The sequence below is a fragment of the Ursus americanus genome, chromosome 2 (genome assembly GCF_024610735.1).
Source record: "Ursus americanus isolate L20-20 chromosome 2, mUrsAme1.1.p, whole genome shotgun sequence".
Taxonomy (NCBI): domain Eukaryota; kingdom Metazoa; phylum Chordata; class Mammalia; order Carnivora; family Ursidae; genus Ursus; species Ursus americanus.
In genome coordinates this window covers 102413149-102438588 of record NC_142128.1, presented here as the reverse complement: position 1 = coordinate 102438588, position 25440 = coordinate 102413149, and the positions used below count along the sequence as shown (strand labels likewise).

The 25440-nt window shown below is 45.9% G+C and overlaps 1 protein-coding gene across 2 annotated transcripts in view; it reads right to left on the bottom strand.

Annotated features, from left to right (window-relative positions):
- Positions 1-1181: 1181 nt before the first annotated feature.
- The window catches only part of SMYD3 (SET and MYND domain containing 3), a 691979-nt gene continuing 667720 nt past the window's right edge, over positions 1182-25440 (bottom strand). For both annotated transcript variants that reach the window (XM_045796289.2, XM_045796297.2), the window contains exons 11-12: positions 25030-25138; positions 1182-8951 (exon numbers count right to left, since the gene is read on the bottom strand). In XM_045796289.2, coding sequence (XP_045652245.1) covers positions 8850-8951; positions 25030-25138 — 211 coding nt within the window. In that variant the 3' untranslated portion in view covers positions 1182-8849. The remainder of the gene's footprint in view (positions 8952-25029; positions 25139-25440) is intronic.

The window sequence follows — 25440 nt, the reverse complement described above, 5'->3', positions numbered from 1 at the left end:
GAACAAACTGAGGGTTGTTGGAGGGGAGGTATGTACAGGGATGGGGTATTTGGGTGATGGACAGTAAGGAGGGCACTTGATGTAATGAGCACTGGGTGTTATATGCAACTGACAAATCACTGAACTCTACCTCTGAAACTAAAATACACTATATGTTAACTAAATTGAATTTAAAGAAAAAATTAAAAACTCCACGGGGAAAAAATAATATAATAACATCATATACTAACATGGTGACTATACTTACCGTGGTAAGCATAGTGTAATGTATAGAATTGCTGAATCACTATGTTGTACACCTGAAAGTAATATAATATTGTGTGTCATCTATACTTCAACTAAAAAAAGAAAAGAAAAGAAAAAAAAAAAGACTTGAGGGAAACATGCCAACTGCAAATAGGGTAGATCTCTGCACATTTGAAGGAAATGGAATTTTTACTTTCTGCTTTGTGATAGCATTTTTCCAGTTTTCTCCAAGGGGAATGTTTTTGTTTTCAGGAATTAAAGTATTTTAGTTGGTTTATCTAATTTAGTGGTGATGAGCACTTTTAAGTTTTGTTTGTTTGGAAAACTCTTTATCTCTCTTTAACTCTGAACAATAACCTTGCCAGGCATTCTTGGTTGTTTTTCTCCAATCAGTACTTTGAATTTATCATGCCGCTCTCTTCTGGCCTGCTAAATTTCTGCTGAAAAATCAGTGTACAGTCTTAAGGGGTGTCCCATGTATGTTACTAGTTGCTTCTCTCTTGCCACTCTTAAAATTCTCTTATCTTTCATCTTTGAGATTTTAATTATTATATATCTTGATGAGGACTTCCTTGGACTCATCGAGTTCAGAACTCTCTGTTTCCTGAACCCGGATGTCTGTTTCCTTCCCCAGGTTCGGGAGGTTTTCAGCTATTGCTTCTTCAATTGTGTTTTCTGCCCCTTTCTTTCTCTCTCTCCTTCTGGAGCCCTTATAATGTGAATGCTGGTATGTTTGATGTTGATCATCTCAATAGATGCAGAAAAAGCATTTGACAAAATTCAACATCCATTTATGATAAAAACTCTCAACAAAGTGGGTTTAGAGGGAATAACCTCAACATAAAAAGACCGTATATGATAAGCATGCGGCTAGCATTATATTCAATGGTGAAAAACCAAAAGCTTTTCCTCTAAGATTAGGAACAAGACAAGGATGTCCACTCTTACCACTTTTATTCAACATAGTACTGGAAGTTATAGCCACAACAATCAGAGAAGAAAAAGAAACAAAAGCATCCAAAATGGTAAGAAAGAAGTAAAATTGTCACTGTTTACAAATGACATGATACTATATATAGAAAATCTAAAACATTCCACCAAAAAACTATTAGAATAAATGAATTCAGTAAAGTTGCAGGTTACAAAATTAATATACAGAAATTTGTTTTTATACACTAATAAAAAAGTAGCAGAGACACTAAGAAAAAAAATCCTCCTTAACCAAGGAGGTAAAAGGCCTGTACTCTGAAAACTAAAAACACTAATGAAACAGTTGAACACAAACGGAGAGATATACCATGCTCATGGATTGGAATTAATATTGTTAAAATGTCCATACTACTCAAAGCAATCTACACATTCAATGAAATCCCTATCAAAACACCAATAGTGTTTTTCACAGAACTAGAACAAATACTCCTAAAATTTGTAATGGAACCACAGAAGACCCCAAATAACCAAAGCAATCTTGGTCTCAACAAACAAACCTGGAGGTCTCATAATCCCAGATTTCAAGGTATAATACAAATCTATAGTAATAAAAACAGTAATGGTACTGGCACAGGCATAGGCACACAGATTAATGGAACAGAATAGAAAGCCCAGAAATGATGCTTCTATGGTCAACTAATATACCACAAAGGAGGCAAAAATATACAATGGGGAAAGGACAGTCTCTTCAACAAATGGTTCTGGGAAAACCACACAGTACATGTAAAGAATGAAACCGGACCACCTTCTCAAACCACACACAAAAATAAGCTCAAAATGGATTGAAGACCTAAATGTGAGACTTGAAACCATAAAATTCCTAGAATAAAACATGGGCATTAATCTCTTCAGCATTAGCCTTGACAATATTTTTTTTTATAGCTCTCCTCAGGCAAAGGAAACAAAAGCAAAAATAAACTGTTGGGACTATACCAAACTAAAAAGCTTTTGCACAATAAAGGAAACCATTAACAAGACAAAAAAGGAATCTAACGAATAGAAGATGTTTGCAAATGATATATCTGGTAAGGAGTTAACATCCAAACTACATAAATAATTTATACAACTCAACACCTAACAAACAAATAACCCCATCAAAAATAGGCAGAGGACTTGAAACAACATTTTTTCCAAAGAAGACACACAGATGGCCAACAGACACATGAAAACACACTCAACAACACTCATCATTACAGAAATGCAAATCAAAGCCACAATGAGATGTTACCTCAAACCTGTCAGAACGGCTATTATCAAAAAGGCAAGAAATTACAAGAACACAATACAATGATGTGGGTAAGCCCTGTGCACCACTGTCAGAATAGTAAATTGGTGCAACCACTGCAGAAAACAGTATAGAATTTTCTCAAAAAACTAAAAATAGAAATACATGATCCAGCAATTTTACCACTGGCTAATTACCCAAAGAAAATAAACACAATAATTCAAAAAGATACAGGCGCCCCTATGTTTATTGCAGCATTGTTTACAATAGCCAAGATATGGAATCAATCTAAGTAATCAGTGACAGATGAATGGATAAAGATGTGATATATATAACGAAATAGTACTCAGCCATGAAAAAGAATGCTATCTTACCATTTGCAAAAACATGGATGGACCTAGAGGGTATTACTGCAAGTGAAGTAATTCAGACAAAAAACCCCAAATACCATATGATTTCACTTATACGTAGAATCTAAAACACAAAACAAATGAACAAAAGCAGAAATGCCCATAAATACAGACAATAAAGGGGTAGCTGTCAGAGGGGAGGTCGATGGGGAGATGGGCAAAATGGTGAAGGGGGGTGGGAGGTACAGACTTCCAGTTACAGAATGAGTCAGTCACAGGGATGAACGGTACAGAATAACGTAGTTGATGGTATTGTTATAGTGTATGGTGACGGATCGTAGCTACACTTGTGGTGAGCACAGCATGTGTATAGAGTTGTTGAATCACTAGGTTGTGCATCTGAAACTAATGTAATATTGTGTGTCAACTATACTTCAATAAAAAATAGAATAAATACATTTTTTGAAAGATTAGAGAATTAAATTCATCCAGGAGGTGTTAAGAAAGTACTTGTGGGAAGCAAAACTGGGATACTTATAGTCTTTATTCTACAGTTATTTTTAATATGCTAGGTTGCCATTGATCTTTAAATGGGGCTGTAAATAATTTTGTCTCACAATTACAGTTATTAATGTGGCATTTTCGCTTCCTATCCCTGTGACCTTGAGATCTACTAGTTTGTATGTCTTGGTTCCTAAAGGAGACAGGATTCCTCCAGCGGATACAACAAGGGCTCCATCATTGTGGAAACTGACATGGCCTTATGGCCACTTGGGACTCATCCTGTCTCTGAATCAATGGGCAAAGCAACCCATTACTGTTCTGGTTGAATGGACCGAATCCCAGTATCAAATCGCTGTCATACAGTGGGATGAAGGAGGACCACATCTGAACCAGGGGCTGCTTGAACATGGAAATTAGTCTGACGGAACACTGAGGCAACCCCAAAAAGGCAAGACCACGAAGTACCCAGACAGCTCAGGAATGGTAAACTGAATCGTTCTGTCAGGTAAAGAACCTCGAGTAGGCCAGGTGCTGGCTGAGGACAGGAAGATCATAGAATGGGCGGTAGAAAAATCTTTTTTTAAAATATCCACTCAACCCAGGAACTGCCTAGAATCAAGGACCATCCAGTGCTCATCACATCACGCGGTTATACGCAACTAAGGCATCACTGGACACTACCTCAAAACTCAATGCTGTGCTGTATGTCGGCTGATTGAATTTGAATAAATAATAATGAAAAAAAGAATCAAGGACCATCTGGGAAGGTTGGTGGTGCTATTATAACTTTACAATAGGACCCTGCTTTCTCCTGGAGTAGATTTCTTATGGAATGTTTTTTGAAAATGCTATTCAAAGGAATTCAGGGCAAAATATTAAAGCAAAGTCAGAAAATGAGTGACAAACTGAGATGAAATGTTACAGTTAAAGGGAAAAACTTCCTAATATAGAGACAACTAAAGATAAGGGGAAAAAAGACCATAAAATTGGAAAAATGACAAAAGACCTGTATAGAGTTCACAAAAAAATTAGACAAAAAGCTCTTACATGTTTGAAGACATCGAACTCCACCAATAAGAAAATTAAAAGTACACTGAGATATGCATCGGCTTAGCAAACAATTCAACACCTGAAAAACCCAGCTTGGTGGCAAGGCTGCGGGGAAGCAGGCACCGTTCCGCAACCCCTCTCGAGGTAAATCTGACGACGCCTAATAAACTTACATACGCACGTACCCTTGACTCGGTAATTCCACTCCTGGGAAATTACCCTAAAGATGCATTTCCAGCAACACACAAAAAAACATATGTGCAAGATGATTCATTATGGAGTTATCTGTAATTGGAAAATTTATGTTAATGTATATTATGTATTTTATTGATTTTTATTTACCAACATAAAGTAGTAATGGGGAAAACCTTAAAGTTGAATAGAAAAAAACCCAATTGGATATCAAATTGATGACACAGCCACACTAAGAAGAATGATTACACTTTTAAACATAGTGCTGTGACAATACAGTTTTTGCCTAAGGACATAAAACCTTAGAAAAAATGTAAAAATATTACTTCGTAGCTTTGCTGTGGGTAAGTGGTTGTAGTGTAGTAATTTCAAACCTATTTCGTGTGTCAGTGAGGTACGCATGTGAAGGAGGGAAACGCAGAACCACCCTGGGTATTGGATTTTAACTGATAGTTTCAGTGTGAACTCATGATTTTTAAAAGGTCTAGAAAGACACATCACCCTAGTAGCAATAAGCAAACAGCGTGCGGGGATCAGGGTTCCTGAATACCATTCCTTATGAAACAAGACCAGGGCTCTGTAAAGAACGGGTAGTTCCAAGTCTAGAGTGGGAAAGCATAAAGTGAGCCTGAAATGTCTCGCTGTACCTCGGAGTAAAAAAGTGTTTCCAAAATGATAGGAACACACAAGACATTTAACCTGAAGAACATCTCAACAGCCAAAGCTGAGAGGACTTGGGCATCACATAGAAGAATTATGGTTACAGACTAGACCGTATTTCAATTTAAAGAAGGAAAGAAACAGGAGGATGGGAGCTCAGGCTAAGTCTTTGAGAATTGGTAAGATTGAGACAGATGGAGAAGAAAGGGGATTAGGTCAGTATGAACAAACAAGGAACTGACGAAGAGGAGGACACAATTCAGGAGACTGAAGCAGGGTGGGGGGCAGGGGGCAAGTATGGATCCAGCTAGAGTAGCAGGTGCATGTGGGGACCAGGAAGTCTAAGATTCAGGGGTCTGGAGCCACGAATCGGTGGCTTGGGGCCATGAATGCCAGTCTGAAGACTGGACTTTCAGTCTAGTGGCCATGGGGAGCCACTGCAAGCTTTTGAGCAGAGGGGGTTATAAGAGATGAGGAGGCGGGTATTTCTGGAAGGTGCCTCTGGCAGCGCTGATGGAGGACAGAGAAAGGAGGGGTGAGAGCGGTAAGGAGGTCTTTGCAGGGGTGAGGAACGAGGTGCTGGGGTCTGCAAAGAGCCCGGGAACAGATAAGGTATAAAAATGGCCAAAATGAAGAAAAGCACTTTGAAGGACTGATAGACAGAACTTATTCCTTTGTCAGAGGAGAGGGTCGGGGACTCTGAGTTTCTGTGCTGAAGAGCTGGAAGGATGATGGTAGCATGGAGCTGAATATGCAGGGCAGAGAACTGGTCTCTGATGTTCTGAACTGGCTTTGACAAGTTCATTGTGAGACCATAGCATTCTGGTGCTTCCAAACCTTGAAAGGTTAGGGGAACATCTCATGCTGGGGGTGGTGGTGTTGCTGGCCCTTCTCCCCCAGTCTGATCTCTTACAGACCTTAGGTAAAAGGAGGGCTCCAGTGTGTTCCTGAAGCTTCTGCCGATGATTGCTTGTCAGACGGTTTTATGATGCTCCGAAGATAATGCCCAGAATCTTCTCCCTGTGGAATCCCAGTGGGCTCCTCTCTCAGAGTGTAACATCATTTCCTGATTGGGCCAGAAGAGAATTCTCCAGACCTGACTCCAGGGCAGGCTCCCCGTATGCCTTCCTCTGTCACCCCTGCAGTGAAGCTGGACCCGGGGGGCGGGGGGCTCTGTGGTCTGTGGCCGTGTGGCCTCGTGTGGCACGGGCCACCCTCTCTGCTGCCCAGCATTCTGGCCTGGCTGGAGGAAGCCGGCCCTGAGCTCCTATAGTGAGCTGGCTTCCCAGGCAGCCTCCTTCCCTGCACGCTTGGCATTCATACGGCCCGGCCATAAATTATGCCCAGTGTGTTCATTTTCAGTTTAAATGTGTTCTCATCCCAGAGGAGCGACTAATGGCGTCAGGTTACTGATATGCAAAAAGCCTGCCGCTACGATGACTATGGATTAATGAAATCTCGGTCATGGAGGCTGGGGCAGCCATAAATCGTCAGCCACGGGGGACACAGATTTAACACTACACTCCCCGTCCCCTTCCCTTGTCCCCCAAATTATTTTGCTATCAAGATGCTGGGTAAATGTTTACCATTGCCTGTTTGCTTTCTATTAGAAGCCAGGCAAGCCGAACCCCTCCCTCCTAAGAGAATGTTCTCTCAGACAACGGGACGTGAGCGGAGAGGGATCGAAAAGCCTGTCACGCTTTCTCTAGGAGGCGTGAGGGCAAATCGCCTTATCAGGGATTGTCGCTGACGGATAAATTTCCCTCTGAAATTGGCCCACACAGGGTTCTAGCAGTGAACCCTGCTCATTTGGCCTGTGAGTGACGACCCCTGCCTTCTGTTACGGCTTCTTTCTTTCCTTAATGAATTTAAAATGATGATCCAGTGTCATTCCTGCATGTGACTGTGAAAGGTGGCAAGTCTCCTTCTCGTTAGATGAAGGACTCCGGGGAGTCCACTGATGGACCACAGGGAGTTCAACAGTCCCTGATCCTAAGAGCAAATTGTTTGGGTGGCTATGGTTTTCTAGAAAGAAGATCTATGAATTTCACCCGATTCATTGAATGTTCTGGAACACCAACATGGGACTGCTATGTGGATTGCCTTCCTCTCCATAATCCCATGACTTTGCCATAGGATGACTGCGAGAAGGCTACCTGCCCTCGATTCTGGGCTGGCCTTGTGTGTGGCTTTGGCCCATGGGATATTGGCAAATGCAACACCAGCAGACGTGGGAAGTGCTTGCATACGGAGGCCTGGCTACTTTCTTTTCCTAGAACGCTGCTGCCACATGAACGAGGCGGGGCCAACCCAGTGGCTGCGTGACCCCATCACCCTCCTTTCCCCAGCTGACCTATTGGCAACTGCTGGCCATGAGTGTACCCGGCCACGGTCAGCCACGCCTGGGCCAGCAGAAGCCGGCCGACAGCCTGCGGAAGGTACCAGTGTGCCGGATGTCGTGCCCACTTCCACGATCAAAGCAATCGCCAGGCGTTTGGCACATCGGCTCCAGCTTCCGGCAGTCAGCCTTCTCTGCTGCCAAGCGAGGCTGGCTCCTCCCGGCTCGAGCAGGCCTCCGTGGGTCACCCTGACAGTGGCCTGCACCCGGGGTGGCCACGTGGCTCCTGTGAAGGCGGGAGAATCCCCGGGACTGGGGAACAGGACACCACCCCCAGTAAGTACGTCCTTTCCTTGCTTGTAAAATCAGGTGTGGGTGACCGGAGCCCCCTCATTACTGTACTGACTGCCCGAGCCCATCTAAGCAGGAGGGACGAAACTGCTCACAGGGTCATGGAGCCACAGAAGAAGTCACCCCCTTTTCCCCCCAGAGGAAAAGTTTCTCTGAATTTGAATAACGCAGAAAGGTAGAAAAGCAGGTGGAGAGGAAGAAAGAAGAAACAAAAACATCCGTTTTGAGCTGGGATGCAGGAAAATGGAGCTTCGGGGCGCGCACGTCACATGGTCAGGCCACAGATGTAGGGAAGTTACTAGAAAAAAACTCCAAGAACAGAAAAAGCATGACATGTACGAAACGGTACAAAATGCGCAGAAGCGAGAGTTACACAAAGAGCTGCAAGACATTTGAGAAAACATTTCTTTTTCCTTTTCCATTAAGACTCTAGGAACTTTTCTAGTAACACCTAAGATGACTTCTTTCCAGGATTCGAGACACCATTTTTTTGTATTAGAGATGTATTTGGGAGTAAATAAGGGATACACACGTCACTTACCACAAATAGTAAAGAAAACATCTGAAACTCTTGTTTTCTTGACAAAATAGACAATAAGCTTTTGCTTGTGGAAACATTGATGTTTAATCCAATTATCCCCCCAGATATCCAAGGAGAAAGTTACAACTTGTTCTCTCCTTAACGTTGAGATCTTAAACACTGAAGTCACCAGTGAGGAAGCAGACGATTACTAGACGGCATTTTCAAACAAGGTTTTGATATTTATCGTAATTGTGCTTTTCTACAACTAATGATTCTTGTAGCTTCGCGCTGAATGTCGGCCTTGGTTTATGTACACGCACAGAGAATCGCATTCCCAGTAGGGAGGCTCCCACGACAGAGTAGGGTGTGTGACCTCTGTAAGGCATTCAAGAAGGGTAGAAGCCATCCTTCCTGGGCCCCTTAGGACGCTCTTATGTTGGCGTCACATTCTTCTAAAAGTAGGATCAGATCTTCAATCAGGCTGTGCTCTCTGCCATGGGTCACTCTCATAATATCAAAAGCCTAAAGGAAAAAGAAAGAAGATGGATTATGTCAGAGTAGGCAGTTAGTTAGGTTTTAACAGGATGCCTGGAGGCCCGCAAAGGGGGACTCATGGGCAGCTCTGGGGGAGGGGCGGTGGTTAGAGACCTGTCCTGGCAACAGTTCAAAACAGAGCTACAAGAAGCCGGATCCAACCAGACAGGCCCAAGACAAAGAAGGCTGGACACCCTGACCTAGTAAGGGAGAAAAGGCACCAAAAGCTGCTCCCAAGAACTGCCCTCCTCCAGTTAACAGCTGTCCGTAAGACAGAGACCCAGACCCCAGTGCAGGCAGCTCTCCCCTGAGCTGGCCCGTGCTCACATCTCGGGAGCATACGCTCACTTGAATAAACTTACCTGCTTGCACGGCTCAACCGCTGTGCCTGGTCTGTCCTTGAATTCCTTCTTGCCGTGAGACCAAGAGCCTTTGGCAACACCCTGGGGACGGGCTGGGTGGAAGCCTCAGCGTCCGGAGCGGGGAGGGGGGCTCCCCAGTCCACCCGGCAACATCTTGATCCCAAAGTAGGTGGGCCCCTGCCCACTCATCTTTGTCCTGTGATCCCAGGAGGGCGAACCCCGCGGTCCACAGCGGGAGCAGCACTGTGGTTCCCCAAGCCACACAGCAAGGGACGGGGTGAATTTCTAATGTGGTGTTTGGAGCTCTCAGGACTTGAATCCCGCCGGGGTGTGGTTTCCAACAATGATCTTCGGGGGTTGTTGGTGAAGAGGTTCGGCGGGTACTGAGGTTTCAGAAGACTACTAACAATGATGAAGTAATATTAAAGATGAAACACCGTGCTGCCACCACCTTAAAGTGAGATCTCATTTCTGCCTGATGCACTTAGTTCTCATCTTTTTGCGCGGTGATTGCAATGTCGGTATTTCCGTGTCTTTGTTTCACGTCCTAGCACATTAAAGCACCAGCGTTTTGACCATCGCTTCCTTCAATCTCCATGTTCAGTCGTCCCCCACTAGGTCGTGTCAGTTCTGCCTCCGTGGTATTTCTAAAACCTGGGTGGGCGTGTGACCACTTCCCAAGAGAACGATATAAGGAGTGCTACTGACTTCCAAGACTAGGTGAAAAAGGCCAGACGGCCTCTGCCTTGTTCACGATCATGTTTGCTCCTGAAACCATGAGTCTCTGTGTTGTGAGAAGCCCAAGCCCACGGAGAGGCCACGTGTGGGGCTCTGGTGGACAGTCCTCACTGAGTCCGTCTTCCAGGTCATCTGCATAAAGAAGCGTCCGGGGGCCCCTGGCTGGTTCAGTTGGAAAAGCACACATCTCTCGATCTCAGGGTCGTGAGTCTGAGCCCCATGTCGGGTGTAGAGATGACTTAAAAATAAAATCTTAAAAAAAAAAAACCAACCCAAAAAACAAGGCGTCCAGATGACTCCAGCTGCTAGCCAGAAGGGAGCCAGGCTCCAGTCTTCCCAGCTGAAACCCCAGACATTGTGGACAAGAGGCAAGCCGTTCCTATTGTGATCTGTTCGAACTCCTGATCCGGAGGGTCTGTGGGCATGATAAAGCGGCGAGTTTACTCTGCACGTTTTGGGAGGGCTTGTTACAGAGCAATGATATTTTTGCAGTCAATAAATTAGAGACAAGCAGTAGAAGCCTGCACTGCCCACTCGGGGGCCAGCGGGGAGGACCAAGCCACCGTACTGAATGCGGACGTGCCCTCAGGAGATGCGTGAAGACGTCACTTGGTGGCTGTTAGGCACCCACCCGGACAAGTTCCTGGCACGTGGGCTCTCGCCTCGGCCGCACAGTATTATCAACCGGGGAGCCTCAGAGAGACCCCAACGCCCAGACCCCACACGTGCGATGCAGGAAACGTGCCCTCGGGGTTGAGAAGGACTGCTACCGTAGCTCTCGACACACAAGAGCAGCTAGTCATGATGCAGTGCGAATTTAGAGCCAGCATAATTACCACTTCAGCGGTCGTGTACGATTAATTCCATCACGTTCACAGACCATCATTCATTCACTAAGCTGTTCTCGGAAACATGGGTCACTTCCGATTTTTACAAACACTGACACGATGTAGCTCTTCCAAATTAGGACGTTTTCCATCTTTGCGGAAGATTTGCTTAAGCTAAATTTCCAGGGACTGCTGGGTAGGAAGAGCTTTGCAGCCAGAGACTGCGGAGCTGGGAAGCAACATGGTCACATCCTCGGAGCCCTTCCTTCCGTGGGGAGGAAACCCAGAGCAGCTAAGCGGTCAGACCCAGGACTCTTTTCCTTGCCTGTGTTCCTGGCCTCCTTCCCGCCTCTTTAAAAGGTTCTCTGTAGCCTGGAATGAAGGCAAACAGGCAGGCAGAGGGCTCTGGATGTAGGGAAGAGACAGGAAGAGGAAGCCCGGCCAGCTCAGGCTCTGGTCTCCAGCCTGGCAGAGAGCAGCGCGCACGCGGTCCAGATGTGATCCCGCAGCCAGCCAGGCCCGGCCCCGGTGACGTCCCGGCTGGCAAACCCCGAGGCCTCTGATGAACTCGAGTGGGTCTGCCCGTGGGCATACGGTGTCCGCAAGCCCATCTGGGGGGGTGTCTCCCACGTTGCAGGCAGCCACGCTCCATGAGATCCCAACCGACACAAGATCAAAAACAAATGTTGGGCCCATTCTGGGAACAAATGCGTCTTGTTTCATCCCCCCGCCCCCCTGGGGTGCGACTCTGGGTCTTCAGGCGGTCTGGACACCTGCGGTCTGAGGCGGAGAGCTGCCAGAAAGCAGGATGGCCGTGGGATCAGAGAGCTGCTTCAAGTCCTTCACAGGAAATCCTCCTACTTGAAAGCTCTCTTGGATGTTCTCGTCCCTTCTACTCAGCAGGGGGCCAGATGTCTCTGGGATCGGGCAGGAGACGAATGGGCCAGAAGGCCCTGACCGAAAACGTCTTTGCATCAAGGGAAATAACCCTCCACTGGGCCCCACTAACATGCAGTCCGGACAAAGGTCGGGCCTGACCTGGGAGGGCTCACCTCCATCGCTGTCCCTCACGGAAACCCTCTGACGGATCAGGGCTGGCCTTGTTGCCCAGGAGGAGGCCCCGAACAGCTTCTTGTGCCCTCCTGGCCGTATTTCCCTAGGTTCCTCCCCTCGAGGATGTCCTGGACATTTGACCAAGAGGCTAAATGACAAAGGTCATCTTCCTAGCACTCTGACGAGGTGAGGTTGATTTGCATGTGTTTAAACATAGCACAGTCTCCAATCTTCCTTCCTGTCGGCCTTTCCTCCAGTTAATAAGTTTCACTTTCTTCCAACTTTCGAAATCAGGTCTGCTCCTTAAGAGCTCAAGTTAATTGTGACTGTTCCAGAATCTTCCTGCTCGTCCCACAGCAGGACAAGAGCCTGAGTCTCGGCAGGCCGCTTGCAGCCTTGCAGCCTTGTGGAATTTCAGAGCCACAGGCAGGAAGGGGAAGCTGCGTGGCTGTCCCCAGGCCTCCCTCCCACACCTCCACGCCTGCTTCCTTACAAAGGGCCAATGAGGGCCATGAGGCCCAAAGTCCTCACGGTATAGGCTGAGAGGTGGGCACAGGGTGAGCGCTGATCTTCAGGACTCAACCCAGGGCTCCCTCCATGACGGCACTGCACAGCCTCCTCCTACAGGGGAGGGACCCGAGGCTCCCCTATACGTCAACGTGGCTTCCAAGACATCCAGACGGATCGCAGGGTCTTCCCCACCAAGATGCTCGTGACGATGCTCTGTGTTCTCTTACGGGGTGGTGAACGCAGCACAGGAAGCAAAGGCGGGGGCAGGGGGAGACCCCTGGGTGTCATGTGTAAGATCTGAGACGCTGAGATTAGAAGATTTTGTCCACGGGGGTGGCTAGAAGCAGAGAGGACCTAGAGGGTAGAGCTGGGGCAGAGGACTGATTTGAAGAAACTGAAAAAAAACATCGACATCATTCGTCTAGAAGGTGAAACTAAATATAGATACAATTAACAAGCAGACATGATCATTTTATGAGCGATGGGGGGGCGCAGAAGAGAACGGGAGAGAAAGGAAAGGAAGAAGTAGGATTCAGTAATGTGCAAAGCCTGGCAGTGACAGTCTTCTGTATGTGTGCGAACGACATGTCACTCCAGGGGACTGAAGGTGATTGGAGACTCAGGCCTGCTGATGGGGGATATCTGGTCCTTGTCTTGGGCGCCAGCCGGGCGGACAGGTGAGCTGGGGCCACAGTGCTCAGTGATGCAGGATGAGAGCACCCCGTGGCTGTGGGCACAGCTCTCCATGGGGGCCGCAACCCTTCAGCCCAGTGGGAAGAGGGGGAGGGCTTTGCCCTCCAAAATAAGGTCATAGTAAATCCCCGGCAAACCAGAGCAACTCTTTCCGGTAGCTCTGCGTCTCCCCTCGCTCAGCCCCTGCCACCCGCCACACACAAGCATGCCAGAAAGGACAATTGTGGTCTCATTTCCTGCAGCAGTATATAAAACAGATTAAGGAAACATAAACTTGGAGCCGGCTTGCACTGGGAAAAGCTTATCTCTTCCCATTACATTTTATTTTTTTAATAGTAGCATTTAAAAAGAGCCTGCGTGTAATCTTCCGCAGAGGAGTCATTTGAAGCCTCCGAGGGGGCTGCCACACCAGGTACGGACTCTACATGTCACATGAGAGATGGCGGCAATGTCTGTCTGCCACGTGACGGGCGTGGTTCATTCTGGAATAAAGACAGGGTCCCAGAACTGATTTCCATCTTATCCCATCTTTTTAAGTAATTTTCAAATGTGGTCTTATATTAAATATGTTAAAACAAATTATGATTTAACGTTGCAAACAATAGCTTGCTTATTAATTTTTAATACAAATATATTAAGCTTATCAAAGATCTCATAAACTCTCTACCATGAGCCCGAGGGAATCCAATAAATGACTTCCCCAAGCATGATTTAAATATGTATATAAAATGAGAGGAAAAGCAATGCATGCCTGATAAGAACCTCTGGAATCACATCACAAGAGGGAAAAACATGCAAGTTTTCTAACTCTGCACATCTCAGGTTGAAAGCTGAGTGGAGGAGGGGGAGGGCGGACATGGTCTGAGGCATCCAAGACAGGAAATGTAAGAAGCCAGACCTACAAATAACCAGCAGTTCCAGAGCAAGAGCTCTTTACAATGGGCAGCAGAGAATTCCACAGCCTTTGATGACACGCCTGAGCTCAGCAGCGCCCCTGCTGGCTTTGCTCTGCTCTACACCTTGAAGAACCAAGTAGGATCCACAGAAACGACCCGTGTCCCCCGCCTCCCTACGCTGGGAGGCAACACTTAGTGAAAACATGGATCCATTCATTCACTAAATATTGTCTAAGCAGCTCTAACCAGTAAGATGTGGTCTTACCCAGGGAAGGGCTCTGGCACAAGAAGGAGACAGAATTAGAGCAGGGAAGTCTGTGATCAAGGGAGTTGTGAGGCACTGGGTGTCCAGGGGAGGGAAGGATCAGCACAGACCAAGGGGACCCCCGGAGGGGATGCAGATGTGAGCTCAGAGCTGTGCCTTCCACCGGCAGTAAAAGGGCTGCTTCATGTTGCTATATTTAACTAATCAATCAGCTCAATGAGTGTGTATCGAGTACCTGAGAGACCTTAAAGAAGTCATGTCACCACCCTGTGCCTCAGTTTCCTCAATTAAATAATGAAGAGACTGGACTAGAGTAATTCTAGGGGCAAACCAAGTCCCAGACAGAAGTCGGTGGTGTGGATTTGACTTTGTTCCAAATACTGTGTTCTTGATTTCTAATTTAATTCTATGTGGTCAGAGAATTTACTCTGGGCAACTGGAGTCCTTTTATCCTCACTGAGACTTGTTTATGGCCCAGTGTGTGGTTTGGTATATGATCTGTAGGCACTTGAAAAGAGCATGTATTCTGCTACTATTGGGTGGAGTGTTTTATAATTTTTTTTGAGAACTACCACACTATTTTCCATAGCAGTTGCACAATTTTGCATTCCTACTGGCAATGTACAAGGGTTCCAATTTCTCCACAACCACATGAACACATTTTCTGTTTTGTTTTGATAATAGCCATCCTAAAGGGTGAGAAGTGTGGTTTCTGATTTGCATTTTCCTAATGAATAGTGAGGTTAAGCATCTTTTCATGTGCTTTTTGGCCATTTGTCGATCTTCTCTGAAGAAATGTCTCATCAAGTCCTTGCCCACTTTTTAAAGATTTATTTATATCTATATATCTATATACAGATATATAGATTGATTGTGAGCAGGGGGAGGGGCAGAGGGAGAGGGGGAGAGAATCCCAAGCATACCTGCACTGAGCACGGAGCCTGATGCACGGCTCAGTCTAATGACCCTGAGATCACAACCCGAGCCAAAATCAGGAGTCGGATGCTCAACTCACTGAGCCACCTAGGCATCCCCTTTGCCCACTTTTTTATTGGGCTGTTTTCTTGTTGAGTTTTAGGAATTCTCTATATATGCTAGATATTGATCCCTTTAGATATGTGATTTGCAAAAATGTCTTATTCTGTGGGTTGCCTTTTTACTGTTGATTGTGCCCTTCGATACATAAAAGTTTTAAATTCTGAAGCAGTCCAATTTGGTTATTTGTTGTTGTTGTTGCCTGTGCCTTTGGTGTCATATACAAGAAATTGTTAAACCCAATGTCATGAAATTTGTCCTTTGTGTTTTCTTCTAAGAGTTTTATAGTTTCAGCTTTTATATTTAGGTATTTGTTCCATCTTGAGTTACTTTTTAAAAACAGTATTAAGGGTCCAACTTCATTCTTTTGCATGTGGATATCGAGTTTTCCCAACATCATTTGTTGAAGAGACTGTCCTTTCCCCATTAAGTGGTCTTGGTACCCTGGTCAAAAATCACTTGAACATATATGTGACAATTTATTTCTGGGCTCTCTATTCTATTCCAATCGGTCTACATGGCCATCTTTTGCTGGTACCAAATTCTTCTGATTACTGCAAGCTTTATAGTAAATTTTGAAATCAGGAAGTGTGAACCTTCCAACTTTTTTCTTTTTCAAGATTGTTTTGTCTGTTGGGGTCCCCTGAGGTTTCACCTGAATTTTAGGATAGAGTTTTCTATTTCTAGAAAAAAATCATTGGGATTTTGATAGAGGTTGCACTCATTCTATGGATGGCTTTGAGCAGTATGGACATCTAACAATATTCAGTCTTCTAATCAAAACCATGGAATGTTATTCTATTTATTTACGTCTTCAATTTTTTTCAGCAATGTTTTATCGTTTTCAGTGTATAATTCTTTCACCTCCATGGTTAAGTTAATTCCCAAGTATTTTATTCCGTTAGATGCTATTGTAAATGGAAAGGTTCCCTTAATTCCTTTTTGGATTGTTCACTGTCATTGTATAAGAACACAACTGACTTTTGCATATTGATTTTATATTCTGCTAGTTTGTTGAATTTGTTAGTTTTCACAGTTTTTTGGTGGCTTATTTAGGGTTTTCTATACGATCATGTTATCTGTGAACAGAGATAATTTTATTTCTTGCTTTCCAATTTGAATGCTTCCACCGTTATTTCTTCAAGTACTCTTTCCACTCCGCCTTCTTTCTTTCCTCCTTCTGGGACTCCAATTTTGCATCTTTGTTACTGGTCCCACAGGTCCCTGAAATTCTGTTCAATTTTACCTTTATTCAGTTGTTTCCTCTGTTTTTCAAGACTGGGGAGCTTCTATTGTTCTATCTTCAAGTTCATTAATTCATTCCTCTGTCCTCTCCATTCTGTTGTAAAGCACCAGTCTGTTTATTTTGGTAACTGTATTTATCAGTTCTTCAATTTCCATTTGCATCTTCTCTATATTTTCTTTGTTTTTAAGATTTTTTATTTATTTGAGAGACAGCAAGAGTCAGAGAAATCACAGAGATAGAGGAATAGGGAGAAGCAGACTCCCCACTGAGCAGAGAGCCCAACGCAGGGCTTGATCCCAGGACCCTGGGATCGTGACCCAAACCGAAGGCAGATGCTCAACCGACTGAGCCACCCAGACACCCTGCATCTTCTTTATATTTTCTATCTTGTTGCTGAGACTTTCTATTTTTTCATGTTTTGAGGGTGTTCATAATTGCTCATTGAGGCATTTTTATAACGGCTGCTTTAAAACCTCTGTCAGCATCCATGGATTGTCTCCCCCCACCCCCAATTAAGATCGAGATGTTCCTGGTTCTTGGTATGACAAGTGATTTTCAATTGAAATCTGGACATTCTGGACATTTGGTTGAGATTCTGAATTTTATTTAAACCTTCTGTTTTAGCTGGCTTTCTTGGACGTTGCTCCAGTAGGAGAATGAAGAGAATAATGGAGAGAAAACACCTTGTCACTGCCAGGTGGAGATAAAAGTCCAGATTCCCCACTTGGCTTCTTATTTGTACTGGGCTTACACTGCCGGTAGGTACATTTCTGCTTGTTTCCTGTAATAGGACTTAATCACTATGCTTTCATTTTACTGACCATTCTGTTATTTAAAGTCTCCTTTTTTGGTTCAGAAACATACACTTGAAACCAATATTCTCTATTTGGAAGTCCACAGAGGGCATTCGTATGTATCAGAGCCCGGGACATTCAAATAACTCTTGGAAGGCATTATGGATGACTATGGTATAACACATCTGTCTGTCCCTCTCTCCATCCCATCTGCCCACATGCTAAGGTGTGATGTCTCACATTTAGAAGATAGCTTTTTAACCCAGAGGCTACAGGCACTTACAGAGTCCAAGGAGAGGCTCCAGGCAGTCCCTGAAGTCCCCGCCCCCACCCAGTGTACAAGGTGGTGTGTGTATGCACATTTTTCTCTAGCGACTCAGTGGTTCTTATCAGATTTCTAATTAAGAAGGTGATCAAAGAGCTGAAGAATCACTGTAGCAGATTCAAGAATGGGAACCACAGAATTGCATGCTCTAAATCAGCCATATTGGGGGGCCTTAAATTTAGGGTGTAGGCTGGAGGAGACAGAGACCTGTATGGCTGTGCTTTGAGCTTTCCCTGGATAAGCTAATAGTTCTGTGAGAATGAGAGGAATGTCTAGGACTTGTGACCTGTGCTCCCTGCTCAGGCCCGGCAAAAGCTAAAAAGATCCTCAAAATGTAAAACGTTTCAACAAAATGAAATGAAAAAGGAAACGAACACTACAGTGTAATGTAAAAAACTTACATCTAAATAAAAGATGATTACTGAAGGGCAAGAAGTCTGGTGTTTTCCAACCTGCCCTCACCTAACAAGGCACTAGCAAAGCAGCCTGTCTAGCCCAGGGTGAGGGAGTCAGCAGCGTGCAGAACTCCTAGGAAAGAAACAGGTTCACTGACAAGACAGCCCAGACGAAGACGGTCGCCCGTGAGCTCCAAGAAGTCAAGTTAGTGGCTAACAAAATTCTTCCAAGAAATAAATGGAAAGGAATGAAAACAGATTAGAGACAGGAGAAAGGAGGAGAGAAACACTGCAAATGGACCCCAGGACTGCCCTGGGGCAGCGTTCATAAGCATTTCAGCTGAGCCCAGTGAGATGAAAGCCTAAACCAAATCAGGGTTGGGCTAAGTGGATTCCTTTCCTGGAGGAGGTTGGCCTAATGGAATCTGTAACCAATTTCTGTGTCTGAAGGTTTTCTCATTTCTGCTCCAAAATCAGCCTTTGAAACCCTTTTCAAATTCTTTCATCCTATTATTTCCAGAGTTTCTAAGAAAGAATAGCTAAGAAAACGTCAGTTTCAAAAGGCAGAGAACAGATCTTCACTTTCCCCTCGCCAGGTTACCTGAGCCCTAAGAAAACTCAGGAAGAGAGGCTTTCTGCAGAACGAAACTGGACTGCTCCTAGGCTCCCACGTCCCAGGAGCTTGCAAAGCAATGGACATGTCCTGCTTGTCCCTCTGTGTGACATCGTAATTTGTAACAAGACAGATGTATCTTTGGTTTTCATCCTAGTTTCTGACACAGAGCTTCTAGAACCCATGGGAGTTCCTAAGTGCAGCAAGCAAGAAAAATGTCTCTTGTTATGTTAATAAGGTGACTTTCTCAGAAAGCACCTAAGGATGGGGGCTCGTTGCCAGGAAAACCAGCCACGTGATTGACCTCTGAGGAGCAAAGAGGAGTTGGAGGCTGAATCAGTTGTGAATGGCCAATGATTTAATCAATCATACCTAGGTAATGAAGCCCCTATAAAAACCTTAAAGAATGGGGTTTCAAGAGCTTCCGGGTTGGAGATTCGGGAAGAGTGGTGAGCTCTGAGAGAGGATGGAAACTTTGTGCCATTTCCCCAGACTGTGCCCCAGGCCTCTCTTCCCTCTGGCTGTTCCTGATTTATAGCCTCTTACAATCATCATCATCATCATCATCATCATCATCATCATCATCATCATCATCCTTTAACCTGTGGCATCTGATGCTACCTCTGGGCAGACCTGTCAGAACTGAACTGAATTATAGGACACCTAGTTGGTGTCCCAGAATTGCTTGTTGGCATGGGAAAACCCTCGCCACACACTGGAATTGGCAAGATCAGAGCCTCGCTCTGCTAGTAAATGGTCAGCAAAGGTCTAGACAGGATCTGGTCCACTAGCCAAAGGGATATCACATATACATATTAGTGAAAAGGACAGGACCAGGGTGGGGCTTTTAAAGATCTCAATTCATTTAAAAATCCATTCATTCAATGGGGCGCCTGGGTGGCTCAGTCATTAAAGCGTCTGCCTTCGGCTCAGGGCGTGATCCCGGCGTTGTGGGATCGAGCCCCACATCAGGCTCCTCTGCTGGGAGCCTGCTTCTTCCTCTCCCACTCCCCCTGCTTGTGTTCCCTCTCTCGCTGGCTGGCTCTCTCTGTCAAATAAATAAATAAAATCTTAAAAAAAAAATAAATAAAAATCCATTCATTCAAGTCCGTCTTTGGAGGAACTTGCTCTGTTTGGGGCACGTGTGTCTCTGTTAGGTGGTGCCAGGAGATACAAAAGGTACATAAGTCAGGGCCCCTGTGGAATTCCCACTCAACTCGGGGAACCAGAACATGCCCATGTGAAATGCTGGGGAGCCATGAACATAACTGTTCAACAGAGGAAACACCGTATCACCCCAAACGACAGACCCAAGAGCTGAAGGGACTGGAGAGCGGGAGAATGATCAGAATGACGATTCCTAATAACAATAAAAAAATCCTTTATAGTCTCAAAATACTTGGGCGTTGGCAAAAACCTCTCACACGCTACCTCATTTACTTCTCCAAACCACTCTATGGGGTAGGGATTATCTTCATTTTAAAAAGAAGAAAATTCTATGCAGAGGGATTCAGAGCCTTGCTTTGGGTCATGGGACTCTCACGTGACCCTCCTCACTCTGAACCTGAGGGTTCCCGCCACCCCGCAACACGGCCGGGCACACCGCTGCACTTCGGTTGATCATCAAAACCAGGCAAGAGACTCAGTGACTTCCAGAGCCAAAGAGGAAGTGGGGGGTCAGGACATGCTTTAACCCCGGGCCTCGGGGCAGACTTGCTGATGCTGCTCCAAGAATCTTTCGTTTGCTGCTGTCAGGCTCCTCCTTTGGTACCAGGAGGAGGAGATGCTAAAACAGTTAACAAAGGAAGCTTCTGGAGGCCAGGTAACATCGCAAGAAGACATGAGGAGGGCAGTATGGAACTGGGCCCGAGGGAAGCAGAAGGGCAGAGGGCGGGCCGTGAGGCGGGCTGGTGTGGCCTCAGCGTCCAGCCAGCCCGCAGGATCGCGTAAACGCACAGCTAGATGTCTGGCTGCGCTCCTGCCTCTGCGGCCGCGGGTGTGCGATGCCTCTCCAAGGGCTCTGCACACAGCGGCGACAACAGAGCCTCGCACGAGGAACGAAGCGCAGCAGATCTGCTGGGATGTCCGCACACCGAGTCCTACTAGCGAGTCTCAGCACAGAGCCTGGGATTCCAGCCTGGGTTTAACGACTTGCCCACAGGTCCGCCTCCCCCACTGAACTGCAAGGACTACGCCGGGCCTTATTCAGATTAATAGAAGAATTTAATCAACACATGAAACTGAACAAACTGGACCTGGATCAACCTCAGGGTGACTTCTGACAGGCTCCTGAACGTGTCCACGCCTTCACTCCTTCAGTTTTCCAGCGGGAACGAGACTATCTGCCCCACTGACCTCATCTGTCAGGGGCATCAGGTAAGGTATGAGCAGTAACTTTAAAAAGACTTATTTATGTATTTTAGAGAGAGGGAGAGAGAATCTCAAGCAGACTCCGCCCTGAGCCCGACGCAGGGCTCGACCTCATGACCCTGATATCACGACCTGGCTGAAACCAAGAGTTGGACACTTAACGGACTGAGCCACCCGGGCGCCCCTACATAGGAGCAGTATGAAATGCTCTCTAGACCCACAGAAATGTGAAGGATTCACTCGAGCTCTTATAAAACAACTTACAGGTGATCCTGGGTTGGGTACATCATATACTTGGGAAATTTCCCCCACATTATTTTTCTGTCAAAACTTTCACACAGCAGACCCTCTCAGTAAGTATTTTCTGCTTCACTGATTCGACTAGCGATTAGCCAGACCAGTAAAGGGAAGTTTTCTCTGAGTGTGCGAGACAGATTGCGAGGTGCTCCTCCATCAGTCTGGGTGGAGCCGTCAGACAAGGTAAAAAGACAGGAAGAGCCCTGAGCCTTCAGGAATCTCAGTGTTCTTCCTGCTGACCATTATTCAGTGGTCCAGTGACCATTATTTCAGTGAAAGATCGGGAAAGGGAACATGGCTATCATTTTCTTAAAAAAAGCAAAAAAGCAAAACTAGGGAATTTCATTTTTAAGAATCTTATAGGCATTTGTGATTTTTCTCCTCTACATGTGGGGAGCTGCCCCTGCCATGGGGTCAGCCAGCCCCTGGGCCTTCCCTGAGCAACCTGAGGGAGGGCTGGGATCTCCACCATAGCTCTTCTGCAGACAAGGACCCCATGGTCCAAGGGGCTCCTGTTCAAGTATCAGGTGTTCCGTGTGAAACCACACACAACAGGTCTCCCTGTTGAGACCCCGACACCTGGACCAGGTGAGCACATCAGCTCTCCATCTGGAAGCCACGGTTTGGGGGGGAGGGAGCTCTGAAGGGGTGGAAAGGCCAGGGGAGCAGAGAGCCCAGGGGCACGGACGCTCACTGAGAGGGTGAAAATTCCAACACACACCCAGTTCTCCCATTTAGTTTCTCGGCACTTACCACTACCATTGTATTGACCGCTCTCCCTCCTCCCCTCCTTCCTCCAAAAAGGAACACCTCCTATGTTCCAGGTCCTTGTACAGCATTGAACTGGTTACCAAGATAACCACAAACCAGTCTCCTGGACATCAGGTAGTCCTACTATCGGATACCTCATCTTATTGCTTTATTGTGCTTCCCAGATAATGCGCTTTTTAAAAAAAAATAAATATATGAAGGTTTGTGGCAAGCCCATGTCAAGCAAGTGTATGAGCACCGTTTTTCCAACAGCATTTGCACACATCATTGTCTCTGTCACATTTTGGTGATTCTCATGATATTTCAACTTTTTCATCATTATTATATTTGTTATGGTGATCTGTGATCTTTGATGTTACCATAGTAATTATTTTGGGGTACCATGAACCATGCCCATATAAGACACATAAAACAAATAGATTACTACGTATATAATAAATAAATATTGTGTGTGTTCTGACTGCTCCACCAACTGGCCATTCATCACCACCCCCTCCTCAGGCCTCCCTGTTGCCTGAGACATGATATTGAAATTAGGCCAATTAACACCCTTCCAATAGCTTCTGTGTGTTTAAGTGAAAGGAAGAGTCGCCTGTCTATTTAAATCAAAAGCTAGACATGATTAAGCTGAGTGAGGAAGGCATGTCGAAGCTGAGAGGTTGAAAAAGCTAGGCCTCTTGCACCAAACAGTGAGCCAGGCTGTGGATGAAAGGGAAAGTTCTTGAAGGAGGTTACAAGTGTTATTCCAGTGAACACACAAATAATAAGAAAGTGAAACAGCTGATATCATTTTTTTTAAAAATGCTGCTGATATGGAGAAGTTTCGGTGGTCTGGACAGAAGATCAAACAGCCATGACATTCCCTTAAGCCAAAGTCTCACCTAACTTACGGAGTTACCCATAAGATCCAGCCAAGATAATTAATGAAGGTGGCTACACTGAACATCAGGTTTTCAATACAGACAAAATTGCCTTATACTGGAAGAAGGTGTCATCTAGAACTTTCATAGCTGGAGAACAGAAGTCAATGCCTGGCTTGAAACCTTCGAGGGACAAGCTGACTCTCAGGCACTCAGGCAGCTGGTGACTTTAAGTTCTGACCTACTACTTAGGGGGAAAAAAAAAGATTCCTTTCAAAACATTACTGCCCACTGATAATGGACCTGGGCACCCAAGAGCTCTGATGGAGACAGACAACGAGATTCATGTTGTTGTCATGACTGCTAACACAACATCCATTCTAAGCCCATGGATCATGAAGTAATTTCCACTTTCAAGTCTTATTATTGAAGAAATAATTTCATTAGGCAATAGCTACCATAAAGCATGATTCCTCTGACAGATTTGGGCAATGTAAATAAAAATTCCTTCTGGAAAGGATTCACCTTTCTATTTCATCTACTCTAGATGCCATTAGGAACATTTGTGATTCATGGGAAGAGGTCAAAATATCAACATTCACAGGGGTTTGGAAGTAGCTGATTCCAACCTTCGGGGATGACTTTGAGGGGCTCAAGACGTCGGGGGAAGTCGCTGCAGATGGGGAGGCAAGAGCAGGAGAACTAGAATTGGGCGGAGCCTGAAGATGGGGCTGAGGGGCTGCAATCTCATGATGAAACCTGAACAGATGCGCAAAGAAAGTGGTTTCCTGAGATGGAATCGACTCCTGGTGAAGATGCCGTGAAGAGCGTGGAAATGACAAGGAAGGATTTAGAATATCCCATCAACTGAGTTGATAAGGCAGCAGCAGGGTTTGAGATGACTGACTCCAATTCTAGAGGTCCTCCCATGGGTCCAATGCTGTCAAACAGCATCACACACTATAGAGAAATCCTCCATGAAAGTAAGAGTCCATCGATGCCGCAAACCTCATTGTTGTCTTATTTTAAGAAACTGCCACGACCACCCCAACCTTCAGCACCCAACACCCTGACCAGCCAGCAGCAAACAGATTACGACTTGTTCAAAGCTCGGACAACGGTTAGCATTTTTTTTTTTTTTTAGCAATAAAGTATTCTTAAATTAAGTATATATTTTTCTTTTGACATAATGCTGTTATACACTTCATAGACGAGAGTATCATGTAAACATAGCTGCTGTATACACTGGGAAGCCAAAAAATTCACTGGACTCTCTTAATCGCGATACTGGCTTTGCAGCAGCGGTTTGGAGCCAAGCCCGCAGCACTCTGAGCTGGGCCTGTCCTATGTGATGAGGCTCTGCTGGCAACATCAGCGCAGTGGGAGGAGAACTGGGAGAAAACCACCCTTCGGCTGGGCCTTAACAGATCAGTAGAGTTCCTCAGCAGAGGAAATGTCTTGGTGAAGACCTAAGTGTGACCAGTTCAAGGTGTCCTAGGCAGCAGCAGGAGGCTCAGTGTGCACTGGCCGTGGGGAGAGGGGGGAAGGCTAGAAGGGGGTACAGGCTGCAAAGGTGGGCTGCACAGGTGGTCAGGAGGCTGGCCTAAGAGGTGGGGATTAGGGACTGTGGTCTGTGGGGAATGGGTGGGGAGGCATGGAGAAGGGTGACTTGCTCCCCTGGAGTGGGGCACAGGTGTAGTGGTGTCCTGAAGGCCGGTTTGCACCAGTTAGCGAGAGCTGACTGTTAGAGTCTCATGATTTTTAGGAGCTGGTCGATTCTACACGGGTAGTTTAAGATCAGCCACGGCGCGCATGTTTAGACCACAGAAATCAGCAAACATCACAAATCAGGTTTTCTCAGAGCTGGTCGTTAAACACTGATGGGCATGCGTGTGTGTGTGCAAACGTGTGCGTGCATGCATGTGTACAGAGTTGCTAAAAATCACAAGGAAACAGCCTAGTGACAGACAGACCTGGTACTCCCCACTGAAGGACACGCGGTCACGGCACACTCACCAGTCTGAGGTTCTTCATCGCCTGGGGAAACATGCCTTGGTGCAACTGTAGTTTGCCCACTTTCATCACCTGCACCCCTCTGACGGGATGGCTTCCGGGGAAAAAAATCCTGGAAGAAACCGAAGGGTAAACAGTGTCAGCAGCTCTCACCTTTGCGGTCGGTGTTCCATCAGGGGACCATGAAAGGGGGGGCAGACCCTGGCTGGGGGTGTTCCAGAGCTACCGAGAGGAAGTTAGCTGGGCAGTAGGGACGGGGAGGTGTCCTCTATGTTAGGAAAGAAAGGACAGGGCTGGAATGTCTCTCTAATCAACACTAGAGAAGGGAGACAAGGGTGGACACCTTTGCGTTCCTATCTGGGGGTGGGGTGGAGAGACCAGGTGCTGAGCTTATCCTCTAGCCTCGTCTGTGAG